We start from the raw sequence: 20,778 nt of genomic DNA, 5'->3' as shown, positions 1-20,778 counted from the left end.
AAGTTACACATTTTGTCTCACTTGAAGACTATTGCACAACAAGAACGGCACATTATTGGAAGAGAATACACGTCCCGGATTTCCTGCAGACACAGTTCTGCTGCACTACAGATATCAGGTGCACCACAGTGTGGGAATGAAATGGCATGGCAACAGGAAAAGTATTTCAAATTTGAAGTACATGGGACAGTACTATTCTTTTGGGCAAAACATCTAAATGACACACAGATTAACCATGACATTCTGATGGTATATGGATCAAATGCAATGTTGTGTCCAACCATAGTGAAATATTGCCTACAGATTGACCAAGGCCACACAAACATAGGTGATTCTGATAACAAGGAAAGTGGTCAACAGCGACCACAGATAACGTCCAAGCAATCGAGGAACAGATTCACTGCAATCACAGATTTTCCAGTGATGAGGATGTTCACATAGCAGTTGTCAAATAGCTCATGACCAAGGAGCAGATTTCTATACTCGAAGAATTGAGTGATTGGTAGAATGTTCCGACCGTTGTTTACAGAGGTTTCATGACTATGTTGAATAATAGTGTCACATATCTCTATCACTTTGAAGTGTAGTTCAGCATTCAAAAGAAGTTACTTGGCCCACAACAATAATAAGTAAATTACTTTTTGAAGTCCCTTCTTATTATCTAATGCACTTTAGTGTAAATACATTCACATGTTTGTGACAACTTGAATATATTATTTTTTAAATGAAAATATGTTTTACATTTTTTACATATTCCATATCCCTGAAGATCATTTCACTTATGATCTGTGAAAGGAACCATGACATATCTGTTCTCCTGTACATTCATATTATGCATTTTTGTTTTTATGCTACCTTGAGGATTATATTGGATCTATAGAAAAAGTCTATGTATGTTTCCATCTAGGGCATGGAGTTCAACTATCAAATGCATAATATGCTGTTTAATATTGCCAGAAGCAAATTTTAATCTTTTTAAAAGCTATGTAACATCTATGAAAGCAGAAAAAGTGCTAAATTGAGTCACAAAAATAAGGCCCTGAGCTTCATTTCCATACTAAACAATTATTTGCTTAGTCAGTGCCAAGAGAAGACAATCTACACAATGGTCTCGTAAGATGTCCTTACCTGCACCTTAATACAATATAATTTGTGGTTGTAGCACCCAACAACAATGGCTGTTTGGTGACAACACAGAACAGGACCACTTTTCACCTTGTCACCAGCAGAGAATACCCAAATCAGGCTGCCCTGTGTAATGTCAACAGCATAAATGTTACCATCATAACAACCTGAAACAGACAAATGCCTCAATACTTTCTGTTCCTCTCTAAGAAGATGTGATAGAAGATGGTTCAGCAGCTTAAACTAAGGAACAGATGTGATTCATGCACATTTAAGAACTCATAAATTCACAATTTTTTTCTAAAGATACTGCACACAGGCAATAAGTAACAGCAGTCCATTAAAAAAAATAATAAAAAATAAAATAAATAAATAAATCAGGCACACTTATTGTCATCATTTCTGTAGACTAAGGAAAATATTCAGTTTAAAATTCTATCAATGATTTGGACATTACAGATGGAGAAGTTAACAATAAGACAATATTATCATTCAGTAAGTTAACTCAGTTACAAGTGTTCAGTTTATAATAACTGATTTTTCTGATGACCCAATGAAATCAGAAACAATTATTTGGGCTTTTGCATCTGTTGGACAATCTGTTCCACATGGTATAAGTTTTCACGCCTCTGGGATGAGTATCTAATGCACAAAAGATAAATAAGCATAGTAAAATGGCAGTTAATTTCTGTTTGTGCATTAGTACTGCAGATGAAGATAAATAATGTGTAAGAGGAGTGTTAGCTTTTCTTTCTACTTAGTTGAAATCATACAGGGTGTGACAGTGTTCAAAGCGTAATTTCACTTGCATAGTACAATGATGTACTGCAGGAATGCGCACCAGTTTGTGCCGCATTCATGTACTAATGAGCTGCCATTTCGAGAGTGACAGTGATATGGAGCAGTGAAGTGCACAGTGTCGTGCCTTTCCTGCTGAAAGTTATTTCAAGAATAATGACTCTGTATTGCTACCCAGCATCTATTTCGGCAACATTTCAACTTGGGACGTCATGGGAAAGTTCCAGATGGATGGACCATTGTGAGGTGGGTAGGTGCCATTTCGAACAACAGGTTCTGTTTGCAATCACAAACCGGGAAGAAGTGAAATAACTGTATGGACACCAGAAGCCATGGAAAATGTTCATGCACCACTATTTCATAGCCCAAAAAGATCTGCTTGTCATCATGCCCAAACTGTGCTTATGTCCGATCGCTCATTCAGGAGAATATTGCACGTAGATCTCCATTTTCATCCATATAAGCTGCAGATTGTTCAGGAAATTAGGCCTCGCGACTGGGTTTCACGCGAAACATTCTGCTTAACCACATGTGATCTCCTTTGCCAAAATCCACAAATGTTGCACACCATCCTGATGTCAGATGAAGCTCATTTTGAGTTATGTGCCAGCTATCACAACATTTGAGTCATTTCATGAGGCTCAAGAATACTGAGAAATATATTTTTTAAAATTTATTACATATACTTAATTTTGTTTCGTATGGATCCACAGCCTCAATATACAGGGTGCAGCAAAAGTCAGTTAACCAAAAATGCTGTACATTGTGGTTTACACAAAGTAATTTGTCCTATTAAAAGTGTTCAAAGTTTCCTCCATTGTTAACTAGACATTTAACACATCATTTAAACACTGATTTAATGTCACATAACTCCTCGTTATTATCAAAAAGTTGCCATATTCTTGTTCAATCAAAATCTCTAAATACTGTAATTTGAATAGTTTTGCAGTGAAAACATTACCATTCATTATCTACCATATTGAAAATAACAAGGAGTGAGGTCCAGCAAGCTTGGAGGCCAACTGATTTTACCCTGCCTTCCCACCTATTCTTAAAAAACTGTCAGCCAAAAACACGAAGAGTTGTAACCCCTTGCGTGGTGGAGTGCTGTCTTGTTGCCAAATGAGATTGTTTTGTACAGCCTCAAGTACAGGGGTACTGTGTAAATAAATAACTTGTCTTCACAAATCAACATACTTTTTCTGCAGTCATGGTTCCAATGAAAATGTATGGGCTTGCCATTCCTTTGTTTACATTTCAAACAAAAACTCCAAGAACATTTAACTCCTCCTCAACAACAAATCAAGGATTTTCAGGCAGCTGAATCTGTTAACTCTTCCATTTAATTTAATACTTGCTTCTTTACACCACAGGATTGTTTTGTAAAAGTTAGGATCACTTTCACTGCGGATCACACACCACTTACATAATTCATGGCTTTGATCTGGATCATCCTCATTTAGGGCATGTAGTAAGGTAGATACCTAAGGCTTCGGATGTAGTGTTTTTAACAACTGTAGTTCCTTAGAAGCTCTTTTTGCAGATTTCTTGGATGACGGAACAAATGCCTGTGCAACAAGCTGAAGACTTTCTTTAATCGTTGCTACTTTGGGCAGCCACTGTGTGGTAAGCCAGCTACAGAACCTTTCACCTAGAACCTTCAATTCAATTTTTAGATAGTTTGCCTGCGTGGTGGCTGTGTATGCAAAAAATTTTCAATTAATTATTGTCTTACATCTTCATAATTTCAACCAAATTTCCACCATATCTGTAAAGCTAACACTCATTGTTCTGTAGACAATTTTTTGTTCCTTTACTTTCCACACTCACAATAAATGCACAACTGACACCAAGGCTCAGGTTGTTATTTGTTAATAACAAACCAGTTCAGCCTTAACTCTTAAATCAAATTTCACTGTGCAGAGATTTCACAATTTTCAATATAGGGATTATTACTTAATTATTTAGCTAAAACATGACCATGGACCGAAATGCACAGTTGTTGAGTGACTAATGCCACACCCAGTATTTTTAAAATAAAATATTGCTGTATGGGCTGCAAAAATTTCAAATTTTAGCTGCTACTAGCTAATTTCAAATTTTTTGTCATTATCAAGTACAATTCAGATAATATCTATATAACACCTTACAACAGATGTAGCATGCAAACCAGTTCACCAGCCCACATGTGAGCCATTTGTAAACACTAATGTGATCATACAGAATTCACACTGTATCATGCACCAATGTCAAATTTACTCTCACAGTATGTCTACATGCAGACTCTGTAGGGAAACAGTGCAATGTGTTTTTGTAATTGACTCTACAAGCGGCAAACAAGTCCCATGCTGTGGCAGCCAACCACCCGCATTCTCTGCAATTCTGCACTAGTGATACATGTTGTTTACCAGTTGTCTGGATTGTTTTTTCTTATATCCCAGGTAGGAGTGGTCACATTACATCCTAAGCAGGAATGATCACATTATGAGGACAAGTATTCACAGTAAGGTCAAATTGCAGAATTATGCAGTGACACATGCCAGCACATAGCAACAAACCTGACCAATGCTAATAAGTAACATTTCTGATGATGATCAGTGCTGAAACTACGTAAAAGTTTTTGCCCATGACTTCTCTTTTTGTTAGCAGCATATCAGTTTCAGTAGTAAAGCAGGCTATGTACTTTAGTATGGGTGCTAGATACCTCTTTTATGTCATGTACAACTACCAGTCACTTATTGTTGTGCTGGATTTGTCGGTTGAGTATATATTTGGCCTTGACGCATATTTCACTTTTGGATTTTCCTTTCATCATACAATGTATCCTCAGCTTGTCGGTAACTTGTGCTGCCACTGATGCACTTCATACACAATTTGCACCATTGTGTGAACAAGGCCTGTGGAAAGCAGTCAACTTTCCAGCTCGTGCTGTCTCAAGACAGACAACAAATTCAATATTTTGCAAATCCTGATTCTGTTGGCTATTAAGGATGAGGTAAAGACTGAAGTGGATAGGGTTAACAATGAGTTCTGTACTCAGATTCCTACAGTCAGTGGGATTCACCACTAGTGGTGGTCAAGAAATTTGGGGCCCCCTTGGATCTTGTGGAGACTTTAAGAAAATCATTAACATTCACATGGAAATTGATTATTATACATTACCTCTTCTTATCCATTACATCGTTTGGATGAACTCTTTTCTAGACTTTCAGGAGGTAAACTATTCTCCAAAATAGACCACACACAAGCATATTTTAAATTGCCTCTTGATCAAGACACTCAGAAGATATTAGTCCCGAACACGCAATTCAGACTATATCGACATAACAGGATGCTCTTTAGGGTGACTGGTGCTGCTCCCATTTTCCAAAGGTCTCTTGAATGGACTTTTTTCAGCATTCTGTATTGTGTCAGTTACTTGGTTGTAAAACAAACACACATTTGCGCATTCTGTTTGTTTTTGCAGCCCCTGTTTAGAAATGACTTAAGTTTAATTTTTCCAAATGTGCCTTCTTTCAGCTTTCAACCACAGAATATGTAGAGGCTATTCAGAATATGCCTGTGCCTAAGTCCATTAAGGACCTTCAAGTATTTCTAGGAAATGTAAACTACTATGTGAGCTCTATTCCCCACCTAACTTTCATGGTCTGACGACTCAGCCATCTCTGTTAACTTACAGGAGTACTGTTCACCGGTCCGAAGAATGAAATCAGGCTTTTCAGAAGTTAAAATCAGCCCTACAGTCAGCCACCTGTCTTATGACTTACCAGCCCTATTTACCACATGGAATCAGGGTGGCTCATGAAGCTGATGGGAGAAAAAGGCCAATCAGGCACATGTCAAAGATGCTTACTCGCTTACTCCAGCTCAGGAGAATTATTCTTAGCTCAAAAAGGAAGTGCTGGTCATCATTTTTGGTATCCATAATTTTGCATTTTTGTGTGGTTGCCATTTTCACCCTATCACTGACCATAAACCACTCATGTCACTTTTTACCCCAAGGTTAATTTCCAGAGTGTACTGCATTGCCTTCATTGTTGGGCTCTCTGCTAGCTGATCTTTCAGTATTATTTATTACTTGTAGTATTTCGAGAATTTCCGCGTAAATTCTAGAACCACTTGGCCTTCTACTATCTCAAACAAACAATATTTTAAATATAAGTGTGAGAGAGCCTATCTACTGCACGTCACCTGTGTGTGTGTGTGTGTGTGTGTGTGTGTGTGTGTGTGTGTGTGTATGTGTGTGTGCAGGTCTGAAGTGTGTAGTGAGAAGACTGTAGACACGGGAGTCGAACGGTACCAACAAGTACTTGTCGGTTGCACCAAGGAAGTTCTAATTAAAGAACATGGCAGCCCCAAGGAACTTCTGTGTTATTCGGTGCTGTTTTATAACTCTGAATATTGAAGTGACGAAAAAAACAGTTGAGTTGAAAAAAGATTTTTAGTACCTTTTAACACAGACATGCTAGAGGCATGACTTGTTCACGATTTCCGTGGTTGAGAATCAACTATGTGGTAAATGTATCTTAATTTTTGTCTAATGTGAGATGACACGGGTGACTTACAAGAAGTCTAACGTTTATGTGAGAAATGATAATTTTGTTCTTTATGGAAGCTGAAATACACCAACAGAAGTATTCTTCAAGTATCTACTTATTTAATGAGTAGAGAGTCTTTGGAGAAGAAGTTTTTGGAGACTGACGTAGGCGGCTATCCAGAGAAGAAGATCGGCTGTCCATACCAAGTAAGTCTACGCGTGTAAAAGAAGTGAGGAGGTTGCAATCCAACTTCACACATTCTTGTCAGCAAAAACATTAGATACTGCTTCTCAGCATTCTAACATGACCACACAGTATCACCTTCTGGTAGGTCTGGATCTTGAATTTGACAGTCAAGAAACAATTTGCTTTTTCAGTTACACAGTCAGCTGGAGTAATTGCTCGATGTACCCTATAAATTTCCATGATGTTGGTAAATTGTCTCTTCACACTTGCTTCTTCAATGGGTCATGCAGTGTGTCCAGCAGTTGAGTTGGCATCCCCTTCTCTCCAGTGCAGATCTGCCTGGCCTTAATTGCTTTTATTATTTTTATTTTTTTCCCCCAACTGTAGCACTCACTTCAGGTTCAGCAATGTGTGATGCTCTGTATAGAAACTGTTGAACGGCGCCGAGTTGTGTCACTGAGCCGTGAGGACATCCCTGTAGCTATAGCATTCAAGTAATACACAGTAATTTAGTTTAGATTCTGTTTTTCAAATGTACTTCTGTATTTTACTGTGCAGGCTGGTGTTCACTCCATTACTCTAAGTTTTTTGCATAACTTTTAGTGCATTCTTCCCGTGTGAGGCAACTTTCTTTGGTAAAATAGACCAGAGGTAGTGTAAAGCAGAGCTTACATTGCACTCACTGACAAGTCACATACTTATTGTTGTACTGATTGAAATGGATAGGGACTGCACCTGTTGTGTATGGATGCAGGGGCGAACTGGTCACTGCCTGTAAACAGCTGGGAACTGCATAGGCCATGGTTGATAGGCTTCAGGCTGCTGCCCTGGGCTGCAGTAGCAGTTGGGCACAAGAGATGAATGCTTTGGCACCTCTGGAGCCTATTGCATCACATGGGACACAAGATGCTGCTGCATCTTCTGATTCACATGGCATGCTGGCCAACATGTACCCAATGGTGAGTGATGAACAGTGCTGGGGTTGCAAATCTCTTGATGGGAGATGACAGTGGATACTCGTCAAACGGCTGCCCACTTATGCCCTAACAACAGGTTTGAAGTATTTCCCACTGCTGAAAGTACGAAGGTTGTTTCAAAAGTAAGGTTCCCAACTCTGTACCCTTACTGTGCATGGTGCAATGCGAAATCTGGCAACACCCCCGTGTTTGCTGGATCCACCATCACCAATTCCAACAACCAGCGTGGGTCAGTACCGGCCTGACAGCCATAAGCGATGGAGCCCATCATCACCATAACTGCCAGGTGTGAAATTCGTGTGGTCATCTGATTTTTGCATGCAAGAAAGTTACCACCTGCAGAAATTCATCGGCAATTGAGTGAAGTGTATGGGGAAACGTGTATAAGCATTCAACACGTCTGCAAATGTGTAGGGAGTTTGCCAACAGCCGTACGGATGTCCACGACGAACAACGAAGTGGGAGGTCGTCGATCTCCGACTTAGTTGTGGTGAAAGTTGAGCAAATCCTGCTTGAAGATCGGCGAATCACCATCCGGCAACTTGCTGCTGAAATTCCTGAGGCTTTTGAAGCTTCTATTGACAGGATATTGAATGAAAAGCTAGGCTACCACAATATGTGGGCACGCTGATTGCCGCACATAATTCGCGGATTGCCGCACATGCTTTCAGAAGTCCACAAACAGCAGCGCATCGACTGTGCTCGGAAGTTCTGGAATGAATGCGACAAGAATAAGGAAGACTTCCTTGATTCCATTGTTATGGGGGATGAATAGTGGTGCCATTATATTATTCCAGAAACAAAACAACAATCGCACGAATGGAAACAGACCGGATCGCCACTAACAAAGAAGTTTAAGCAGCAGCTGTCAGCAGGAAAAATCATGGCATCGGTGTTTTGGGACCAGCGGGGTTTGCTGCTCATTGATTTTATGCATAGAGGGACCACCATAAACTCAACAGGTTATTGCAAGACCTTGAAAAAACTCAAACGGGCAACCCAAAATCGTCATAGGCGAAAACTCAGCAAAGGCGTAAGGCTACACCACGACAATGTGCGTCCACATGTGTTACAACAAACGATGGAGTTAACTGACAATTTGCCCGGGATGTCATTGACCACCCCCCTTACAGCCCCAATTTGGCACCCAGCAATTTACATCTATTTCTGAAATTGAAGGAGCACCTAGGCGGTCTGCGATTCCAGACGGACAAGGAGTTGCAAGAAGAAGTTTCCAAGTTTCTCAACGGGCTGGTGGCAGAGTTCTTTGAGGTGGGAATGCAAAAGTGGATTACTCGACATAAAATTGGGACTATGTGGAAAAATAGCTTAAAGATCAATGTTTCCAATGGTGTAATCGTTTTTTCAAATAAAAAATTCCTTGTGTCTAAAAAAAATGTGGGAACCTTATTTTTGAAACAACCCTCATACATATGAGCCAGCACAGGATACCTCACCTATTGGAAGACAGATTCTGATGCCAATTTCTTGATCTTCACTATCAGGTGGAGATGTGTAGGAGCCTGCACCTATTATGTCAGGCATGCACTACACATAGGAAGTAGCTTCCAGGGTAGGGGAGTATGTGTTGTGTGCACACGTGGGTTTTTTTGAATAGGGAAACCCCTCCACAACCCAATAATATGTGTTGCGAGTCGAGACAGGATAGCAGTCAACAGCAATGAAATTTACACTCTCACTGGAATGTATATCACAAAAATAAGTTGAACACTGGTGGTGGATATGTGTTTATAGCAACAAAAAACAATGATAATATCTAACAATGGAAAATCTGGAATGGAATGTAACAATATAATGAAAAGGATAGTTGATACTCACTATATAGTGGAGACGCTGAATCGTAGAAAGGCACAATAAAAAGACTGTCGGAAAGTTGGCTTTCAGCCAGCAAGACCTTTCTCAAAAGTAGACAACATACACACCCACACGCACACTCACACAAACTTAACTCACACACACATGACCACAGTCTCTGGCAGCTGGAGGCAGACTCCGAGCAGCAATGCATTATGGGAGATGCAATCGGATGGGGTTAAGGAGGAAGCTGAGGTGGACAGGGGGAGGGATAGCAGTGTGGGGGTGGGGGATAGTACGGTGCTGTTCTCTCCTTTTCCGCTATCCCCCCCCCCTCCCCCTCTTCCTCACTCTCTGTCTTACCTCCCAACTGCACCTAGCTGCCTTACTCTCCATCTCATCCCTGCATGCTCCAAGCAGTACTTTACTGGCCCTACCCCTACCCTGCTATCGCTCCCCCTCCCTGTCCCAGCCTCCTCCTAACCCCCACCTGGTTGCCTCTCCCATAATGCACTGCTGCTTGCAGTCTGGCTCTGGCTGCCATAGACATTGGTGATGTGTGTATGTGAGTTGTGTGTGTGTGTGTGTGTGTGTGTGTATGTGTGTGTGTGTGTGTGTTTTGTCTATTTTTGACAAAGCTGATAGCTAACTTTCTGATAGTCTTTTGGTTGTGCCTTTCTGTGAGTTGGCATCTACGCTGTATGGTGAGTAGCATTGTATTGTATTGAATTGTATTTCATTGTATTGCATGATAATATCTAGTGAAAGTAGTATAGATTCAGAATGCAAAATAGTATGGGTGGAGATAAATGTTAATGGTGGATCAAGCATGAGTATTTATTTGTCTATAGACCTTTGCCCTGGTAACGATAGTGGCAGAGCATATGAGGGGGAAACTTGGAGAATATTTTGAGTAAATTTCCTGCTCGTGTTATAGTTTTAGGTGGAGCTTTTAACATAGCAGCTATAGACTCGGAGATTCAAGTGATTTTATAAATAATAGGGACAGAGAATTGTGTGAAATTGTTCTCAGTGCCTTAGCCAAAAATTATTTTGAGCAGTTTGTCAGATAACTACTTAGACCTGCTGCTGACAAACAGACTTGAACTTTTCAATTGTTAGCACAGGACAGTGAATCAATGACCATAAGGCCATTAAAACATCAATGAATGTGCCTGTAAATAAGAACACAAAGAAAGGTAGGAAGGAAGGTTTTTCGATTCAGCGAGAGTGACAAGATTTCAGATTACCCGACACATCAACATGAAAATTTCATATCCACCACTAACAATGTTGAACATCAATGAACAAAGTTCAAGCACATCACACAATACACTTTTGAAAAGTATGTGTCGAATAAAATTGTAAAGGTTGGAAAACACCTACCTGGTGTGATAACCATGTAAGAAGGCTGCTTTTTTTTTAAAGAGAGAGAGAGAGAGAGAGAGAGAGAGAGAGAGAGAGAGAGAGAGAGAGAGAGAGAGAGAGAGCTTCTCTGCAAGTTTAAATTCAGCCAAAGCTCCACAGACAAACAAAACAAAACATAGGCAAAATTAGTGTAAAGAAGGCCATATGTGTATTGTTCTATAAATTCAAAAGTAAATTCTATCTACTGACTTGACAGAAAATCCTAAAAAGTTCTTGTCTTACATTAAATCAGTAAACAGGCCAAAGCTATCTGCCTGACAATCTGGTGACCATAAGAGAATTGAAACACAGGGTTGAAAAAAAGGCCAAAATGAAAAACATCTTTTTCCAAAACTGTTTCACAGTAGAATATCACAGTGTAGTTCCCCCTTTAAATAATCATACAAATGACAAAACGATAAATATTGAAATAAGTGATCAAGGGATAGAGAAGCAACTGAAATCATTTAATAGAGGAAAGGCTCCTGAATCTGAGGGCATACAAGTTCAATTCTACACAGAGTATGTGAAAAAAAACTGCCACTATTTCAGTAGCGGTGTACCATACGTCTCTAGCAGAGTGAAGCATTCCGTCATTCCCATTTTCAAGAAGAGTCATCAAATGGACATACAAAACTATAGGCTTATAAACCTGACATCAGCATGTTGTAGAATTTTGGAACACATTTAACACTCGCATATTACAACATTTCTAGACACTGAAAATCTCCTCTGTAGGAATCAACATGGGTTCCAAAAATACCAATCGTTTGAAAACCAGGTCACTCTATTCATCCACAAGACACAGACAGCAGTAGATATTGGCACCCATGTAGCTGCTGTGTTGGTAGATTCCATGTTCCCGACTTCAAAAAGACATTTGAAACAGTTCCACACTGTCAACCAATGAACAAAATATGAAGGTACAGAATATCAGACCAATTATGTGATCATATACAAGAGTTTCTAGCAGATGACACACGCATGTCATTCTTAACAGCGGGAAATCTTCAGACGTATAAGTAGCTTTGGGCATGCTCCTCAGGAAGTGTTATAAGACAATTACTTTTCACAATATACAGTAAAGGAGAACATGTATAATTCAGAAAACTTCCCAAAACCGTACAAGTATTTCAGTCCTGATGCATCCAATACAGTTTTGTATACTAACCTTTTGTAAAAACCAAAACATATCTAACATGGAAACAGAATGAAAATTTTAGGACTTAATTAATAATTCATTGCATAATGTGGGTAAGAGCTTATACAGTACTACTGTATTACAGTGTAAATTAGTTATTCACGACTCTATAGAGTGAGACTGGGTTCCAGTCCATCCATGATATTATTTGATCTGTATAATGGGCAAGCATTAAAGAAAATCTAGAGTGCTACTTTTAGCACAAAGGCTGTTCAGCCCTGACAATGCTGTTAAGTGGTGCAAAACCAAGAAAAGATGTTTGGCGCAGCACAGGGCTGCGGGTGTGGCTTCAAACCATGCTGCTCCATGCAACAACAAACAAGTTATGCGTAGTGTCGGTATATCAAAGGAATTTGTTTGTGAATGCTCTGTTTGTCAGCGTTTCTTGTTTTCCATTACTATTGATGAGCATGGGTGCATAATGGAACATTGTTGTGCACCTATGAACAGTGTGCCGCAATCTGCACAATGAAAGAGATGAGTACTGTTCCATTCAGCAATGGCTTTACCCGGCAAGGTCAAGCATTCCAAAAAAATGCACTACCCGTATTATTTTCTACTAGTTTCAGTTGACTAGTAGTACTTTATGTGATAACATGATCTTGAACAAAAGTATGAGTTGATAATACCTAATGAAAATGTTAGGGTAATTGTAGCAAATAAAAAAGGCAAACTCTCAGTCCGCAAAATAAGGTTGCATTTCAAATGTGGTAAAACACAAATTTATTAAGAAACAAGGATAAGATATGGGATGAATGACTGACAGGAAATGGGAAAATGAAAAGAAAGGTGAAGAAGATGAGAAATGAAGAAATTAATGAGATAATATGGGAATGGGCAAAAATCTTACCTTTGTGTGGACCCATGTTGCAGAGAGAAGCCCTAAAAGTTGCTAAAGAGAATGGAAATGCACAATTTAATGTATGCATTGTGTTATAATTTTCTTGCATGCTGTGTTGTTCTTTAGTGGATACAGGAGCATGGAATAGATGCTGTTCATGAACAAAAAATTCAGATGTTAATTTATTCTATACCCAATATCAAATTGTAAAAATAATACATAAGTTTGTGGCTGCAGTTGCAGAGTCAGTCGCTAACAGTAGTTTAATACTGAATATTTACAAATCAGTCAGTCTCCAATTTCAATAACTATTCAGTAGATCATGACTCCTGGTCCTCTCCATGGGACACCACCTTGACGAAGCACTGTCCGTGCGGATGGAGAGGCTTGCGTATCCGCGGGAAGCTGAGGGCTATGCCCAAGGTAGAGGACCTACCGCTGGAAAGGTCTCAGCCAATGGATCAGACTAAGAGTGTCCCACAACGTCCCATCTTCCCTATCCACTCCTAGTCCTACCTTATTCCCTGACCCAACTCAAGGTGTGATGCGATCCGTGCTGAGGGGTGTGTGGCACATGGGAAAATGTGTTGCAAACAGAGCCTCAGGTATACCGGTCGACCTCCCTGAGTAATTAGCCTCACACCGTGCGGGGCATTCATGGTATGGACTTTCTAGATCCCCAAATCTCGTGGAACCAACATGGACATGACTTCAGAAAAAGAAAAAGAAACTGAGGGGCAAATTGAGACCTCAGATACCCAAACATTGGGGACTGAACCGATGGAAGGCACTTCCACTACTGAGTCAGGGTCTAGACCTGAGCCAGAAGTGGGAACTGTGACCGAGAAGCTAGACCAGATTAAGATCAAAGGCTTGTCTGAGGCCCAAAGGAGGAAGCTACTCAGGGAACAGAGGGAAAAGGAAGGAAAAGAATGGCTTCCTAAACACAAGCGGAGGGAAGTATAGGGACTAGAACTCAAGAGTCCCAGGAAAAAACTGTCTCAGGTTTAAGGGGACACGCAGACCCCCACAACTTCAAAGACAGGTAGTAAGCGGATAAGGGAGGAATCAAAGACTCCCTCCTCCCTGGATAAGCGAGTCCAGAAAAAACTAAGGCAAGAAATAAGGAAACAGACCTATAGTACTGCAGTCTCAGTTTTTAGGATGGCAGTTATCCAGGAAGGTTATCCACTGGTGGCCATTACCTCACAGCAGGAGTAACTAGTACATATGGCCCTCTTTGAAAAGATTGGGAGGTACGCTGGCCCAGAAACCAACTTCAGGAGGGTCTATCTAGGGTGCACTCATTTTTGTCTGTGAGGGTGTGCACACAGTAGAATGGTTCAAGGACAAGGTTCCCATGATATCCCCGTGGCAAGATGCAAACCTGCTGGTCAAGACGGCAGCGGAGCTTCTTAAGACTGCAAAGATATCATTATGGGTATCCAAGGTCCTTAAGGAAGTCTCTTCCAGGACTCTGTTCGGGAAAATATGGGGCCAGAACCTAAAAGTCCCGACAGAAGACTGGAGGGACCAGAAACTGACTTTAGAGTTCTCGCAGGTCACCGTCAGGGTTCTCAAAGACCTCAAAGATGGCAGTAAGACGGAGCCTGGAGGTGCTGCAGATTAATCTGCAGCACAGTAAAGGGGCCTCTGCTGCCCTGAGCTGCTGCCTGGGGAGGCAGGAGGTGGACGTGGCCCTGATACAAGTACCCTATTTATACAAAGAGGGTGTATCGGGCCTCGGAGGCACTGGAGGTAATCTGGTCTATGCTAGGAATCTAATAAACTCCAGAACATGCATCTTTGTTAGAAACGGCATTTCTTTCATGCCAATGATGGATTTCTGCTCTAGGGACTTAGGGACCGTCAAAATGCAGCAGTGTGAGGAAGGTATCATGAGGGAAATTGTCTCGGCCTCAGCATACCTTCATTACGAAGAGGGTTCTCCCCCTCCCTTGGAGGTGAGGAGACTGGTAGAGACTTGCCATCAGCAAGGTGACCAACTGCTGGTGGGGTGCAACGCCAATGCCCACAACCTAGTGTGGGGCAGCAAGGACACCAACAGTAGAGGTGAGTACCTTCTTGAATTCCTCTTAGCTAACAACTTGGAGGTCCTGAATAGAGGCAATGAACCTACATTCAGGAATAGCAAAAGGGAACAAGTAATTGGCATAACATTTGGTTCCATGACGATGGGTAGCTGTGTCAAACAATGGCATGTGGTATTGGAGCCATCCTCATCGGACCACATGTACATTAGATTCAAGGTTGAAATGGGAATCAGACAGACTATGACTTATAGAAATCCCAGGAAAACAGACTGGGAGACATATAGGAGGGACTTGACTTAGGCTTATCGGAAATTAAAACCACAATAAGGAAGCCAGTAGAATTAGAGGAAGTAGCAGAGGCTGTTACCTCTGCCATAGTGACCTCATATCAGGACAACTCCACAATCGCCAGGAAGTGCACAAATATGAGTGTTCCTTGGTGGAATAAGAAATTGGAAATGCAAAGACAACAGGTACGGAGACTGTTTAATATTGTGACGTAAAGGACAATGGGCTAAACATAGAGAGGCCCTTGTCAGTTACAACCTTGCAACTAGACAAGCAAAGGAGGCATTCTGGAAGGCGTTCTGTGAGGAAGTGGAGAGCACAGCTGCACAAGCCAGACTTCACAACATTCTCACTAGAGTACCAACTAATCCAGGAGGTACGTGGAGGAAGGAGGATGGGGAATATACAAAGACAACACATGAGACACTGGAATTGCTCCTCAAAACTCACTTTCCTCAATATGCTCTGCCAGATAACCCAGACCAGTATGTGACCCCAGAGAGACAACGGTTCTCAGACACTCGAAGAGAGGACTGGTAATTGGCCAAGGAGTGTGTGAACTTCAACAAAATCCAGTGGGCGGTGGGAACATTCCAGCCGTTCAAGTCACCTGGCCCAGATGGAATTTTTCCAGCTCTCCTGCAACAGGCAGGAGGAAAGCTTATAAGAATCCTATGCAGGCTATTTAGGGTTAGCTTAGCAGTTGGAATCATTCCCAATGTTTGGAGGGCAGTGAAGGCTGTCTTCATTCCAAAGCCAGGGAGAATTGATTGTACCAAGGCCAAGGATATGAGACCAATCAGTCTGTCCTCCTTCATTCTCAAAACATTGGAAAAACTGGTTAATGTATACGTTGGGGAGAGGAGGCTAAGTATGGTCCCTCTACACCTAAACCAACACGCATACGAACCAGGTAAATCATGTGAGACAGCTCTATGCCAACTCATCGGGAAGGTGGAAAAAGCACTTCACTTTCCAGAAATAGCCCTCTGCATCTTCCTGGATATCAAGGGGGCCTTTAGTAACATGACCTTCGATTCCATGGTAAGGACAGCAGAGGTGCATGACCTGGGGACCACTATATGTAGGTGGACCAGGGCCATGCTTAGTGGAAGTAAGGTAGAGGCCACCATGATGCATGAAAAGATGGTAATTAAGACAACTAGAGGCTGCCCACAAGGAGGAGTTTTGCCTCCTCTATTGTGGAATCTAGTGGTGAACGAACTCATTGAGGAACTAAATTCCAGACAATGCTTCTGCCAAGGATACACAGATGACCTTGTCATAGTAATACTTGGCAAATTCACTGATACAGTCAGGAATATGGCACAAGGAGGGTTGGACATTGTGCAAAAATAGTGCATTAAAAAGGATCTGAGAGTTAATCCCAAGAAGACTGTTGTGGTGCCGTTTACAAAGAGACATGCAAGTTGGAATCTAAAGCTCTTCGATGAAACTCTACCTGTGAAGGGGACAGTGAAATATCTAGGGGTAACATTGGATGAGAAGCTAACTTGGACCCCTCATATTAAGAGTAACTGCTCCAAGGCAAAAAGCACTTTAGTGAGTACTAGGAGGGCTTGTGGCAAAAAATGGGGGCTAAGCCCCAGGGGTATGCACTGGATATACACCACAGTGGTTAGACCTAGGATTTCCTATGGGGCTGTAGTGTGGTGGAAGAAGGTAGAACAGCGGGTTGCTGCTGAAGAGCTTGCTAAGGTGCAGAGATTGGCCTGCTTAGCCATAACAGGTGGAATTAGCAGCACACCAACTGCTGGAATGAAAGCCATGGTGGATATGCCTCCACTTCACCTTTGGGTTAAGATGGAGGCAGCAGCTGGGGCATACAGACTTAAAACTGGCCAAAACTGGGTCTCATTCGGATATCCATAATCACACACTAACATAGTGAGTGAGGTAAATATAGGTATGGCTGGGGAAATGCCCGCCGACTATATAATAACTCCGAACTGCTTTGACAAGCCTTACAACATAATAAATGGAAGTAGGGAGCAGTGGGAGAAAACAGTTCGACACCATACGGGGGACATCATTTGGTTCATTGATGGGTCGAAAACAGATCAAGGCGTTGGGGCAGGGTTGTGCAGGGTTCAGCCAAGAGTGGAGAGCAGCATCTCTCTAGCGAAACTGGCCTCTGTATTCCAAGCTGAAATTACTGCAATCAGGACATATGTGGAGGAGAATATGAGTAGGTGCTACAATGACTGTAGCATCTACATCTATTCAGACAGCCAGGCAGCCCTGAAATCATTGGCAGCTCCTGCAACAAGATCTAAGATTGTTGCAGATTGCCACAGGGCTCTGGTGGAGCTAGGGGGAAGCAATAGGGTGTACCTAGTGTGGGTCCCTGGACACTCAGGGATCTGTGGCAATGAACAAGCCGATAGATTGGCTAGGATTGGGGGCATCAACTCCATTTATTGGACTGGAACCTGTCTTGACAATCACCAAGGCTATGATCAAAGTAGAACTACAGAACTGGCTTAGGAAACAGCACGTAGGATATTGGACCAGGTCCATAAACAAAAACATGGTAAGGTAATGATGCCCAAGCCATGTTTTAAAAGAAACTCTGTAATCCTGGGATTGAACAGGAAAGAGATCAAACTCATGACTGGACTGATGACTGGCCATGGGAACTTCAAAAAACACCTACACACAATGGGTATAATGGAAGAGGACCCTAAATGTAGGATTTGTGATGAGGGTGAAGAAACTGCATCACACCTAATCTTCGAATGCATGGCATTGGAGTGTAAAAGATACAGAATCTTTGGGACAACTAGACCTGAAGAAATTGAGCCTAACAAAAAACTGGTAGGGGGACTCCTTGCACTATTTAAGGGCAGTGGTTGGCTTTACTAGATAACAAGGAGCGATACCGCACAATAAGTTTCGGTGCAAGCAGTGGCGGGTAAGACCTAAGCTGTTTTAGCTCTCCTGTTAAAATCAATCAATCCTCAATCAATCAATGACTCCTGGTCACTATGAAAGTTTGTAATTGTTATTCAACTGGCAAACACTGAAGACGGTGCTCTGAGCATGAATGTTCAAACTTAAGTAGCTTAAGAGAAAGGGAAATACAGCCTGAAACTGTTACCAAGTACTTCAACAAAACACAATTTTGAGATAAAAAAAAAAGGTAGCAGTAATTGTTATATTAATTGAAATGCAAAACATTTAATGTAGTGCAGATAACTACATTTGAAGTGATGACTTTCTGTTAACTCACTCCACTTTTACAGATTTAATAGAAATCTTCACCACAGAAGGTGATCAGGAAGAAACAGAGGAGGAGGAAGAGGAGGAGGAGGAGGAGGAGGAGTAGGAGTAGGAAGAAGAAGAAGAAGACGACGAGGAGCAAAATGATGTCCTTACAAAAATTAATACACCTGAAGAAGCTATTGCATGCATAAACAATGTTATGCAATTTGGTCATGAGCTGTTGGAACTATTGTACAGTGCAAAACATTGCATAGAAAAAACAATTTTGAAAAGGAAATTCAAATAAGTTTCCCTCCCTGGTATGTGGTGAAAAATGTGAAATGTAAAGAAATTAAACACAGGAGTAATATAGATACATACATATAACAATAAACAAATTTAAAATCAGAGTAAAATACAGAAATGCTGTATTATTTACCAGTCAGTGCAACATTCTAGTGTTCTGTAGTACAATACACAGTAAATGAACTTCTACTGTGCATGTGTGAAGGTACATAAATAAGTGCATAATTACAAATTTATACTGCGGTGCATGATAGCTGACAAATTTTATGTAGCCTAGTGAATTTTGTGTAATCTGGAAACTCGTCCAATTTGGAAAATTATTTTAGTCCCATTTCATTCCACTTTGAGCAAGTTTTACTGTCTATAAATAACCTAGTAGATTAAGCTGAAAGTTCCATGAGCTTTTTGTGGATAATACTGTCATACACACAGAAGTTGCAATGCTAGAAAAATATAGGAAGATGCCAGAAGACCTGCAGTGGATTGACACTTAGTGCAGGGACCAGCAACTGACCCAGAAATCTAATATACTGTGAATACATAGAAGAAAGACCTTTTATTGTGTGATCACACCATTGCAGAACAATGACTGGATGCAGTTACTCACATAAAATATCTAGGTGTATGCGTATGGAGCAAACTGAAGTGGAATGACTACATTAAATTAATTGCAGGTAAGGCAGATGCCAGACAGAAATTGATTGGATGAATTATCATAAAATGTAGCCCATCAATAAAGGAAGTAGCTTATGAAACACTCGTTTGACCAATACTTGAATACTACTTCTTATTATGGGTTCTGTACCAAATAGGATTGATAGATGAAATTGAGAAGATACAAAGAAGAGGTGGATGTTTTCTTAAAGGTTCATTTAGTAAGCACAAAAGTGTCACAAAGATGATAAACTAACTCCAGTAGCAGGGGCTGCAAGAGAGGCATTCTGCACCACGATATGGTTTACTGTTCAAGTATCAAGAGCATAAGTTCCTAGAAAAGTCATCCAATAAAGTTTCCTCCAAAGTATACCTCATGGAAAGGCCATGAAGATAAAATCAGAGAGATTTGAGTCCACATAGAGGCTTACCAGCAACTGTTCTTCCCACAGACCATACACGACCGAAAGAGGAAGAGTGGGAAGTGACAATGGTGCACAAAGTACCCTCTGCCATATACCAAAAGGTGGTTTGTGAAATATATATGTAGATGCATATGTAAATGTACTGTCCTCTCTGCAATGTCATATGATTCAGATCATACATCAATCACAACGGCACGTTTCCTGAACAAAGCAACCGGCAGATCGCCATTTGTGCTGGCATTCTATGGACAATAATTTTGCACAGGTAATGTGGCAGTGTACTGCTTGACAAGTGCACCAACTGGCCCAACCCTAGGCATTCACGCTGTACCCAGCACTGATACAGCCATGGGACTGAGTTCATGCTGACTTTGCAGCCCTTTCCTGGGTCCACGTCGTTAATCATTGTGGAGTCCCTCGCACACTTCCTGTACGTTGTCCATGTCCAGCTGACAACACTGGTGGCCACAGTGGGTGCCTTGGACTTCAATGGTATTTGTCATTTTATGACAATTCCTTTTCACTCAGCCTCCGAAGGATTTGTAGAATGGTTTGTTCACACTTTTAAGCTGCAAATGCAAAAAGCTTTATGAGCTACTAAATTGGCATCAGCTTTAAACACCTTCCTAGTGTCTTACAAGTCCATGCTCACATGCTCATCAATGTCAGAGCCCAGTGGACATCCCCACAGGATACTTTTACATCTTCTGTGTCCACCCCCAGAACACTAAGCAGGCACAGTCAAAATGTTTCAGCTGCCTGACCCTTTCTTCCAACTAACTGCGGGACATGCCTGTGGACGCCAATCTGGCTTTAGTGACAGCTGAATCACTGCACCTGCCATGTCCTGCATGGTCACCTCCACTTTCAGGTGTCCACGGGCCTATGCAAGAAGTCCCAGATCCAGCATCAGCTATGTCAGACATCTGCCAGAAGCA

The 20,778-nt window shown here is 41.3% G+C and overlaps 1 protein-coding gene across 1 annotated transcript in view; it reads right to left on the bottom strand.

Annotated features, from left to right (window-relative positions):
- LOC126473852 (beta-alanine-activating enzyme) overlaps positions 1–20,778 on the bottom strand; it is a 446,532-nt gene that overhangs the window by 292,196 nt on the left and 133,558 nt on the right. Inside the window, exon 11 of the mRNA XM_050101181.1 lies at positions 1,129–1,292. Coding sequence (XP_049957138.1) covers positions 1,129–1,292 — 164 coding nt within the window. The remainder of the gene's footprint in view (positions 1–1,128; positions 1,293–20,778) is intronic.

Source organism: Schistocerca serialis, chromosome 4, assembly GCF_023864345.2.
Source record: "Schistocerca serialis cubense isolate TAMUIC-IGC-003099 chromosome 4, iqSchSeri2.2, whole genome shotgun sequence".
Lineage (NCBI taxonomy): Eukaryota > Metazoa > Arthropoda > Insecta > Orthoptera > Acrididae > Schistocerca > Schistocerca serialis.
Note: the sequence above shows the minus strand (reverse complement) of the source record. Positions and strands in the feature narration are given on the sequence as shown.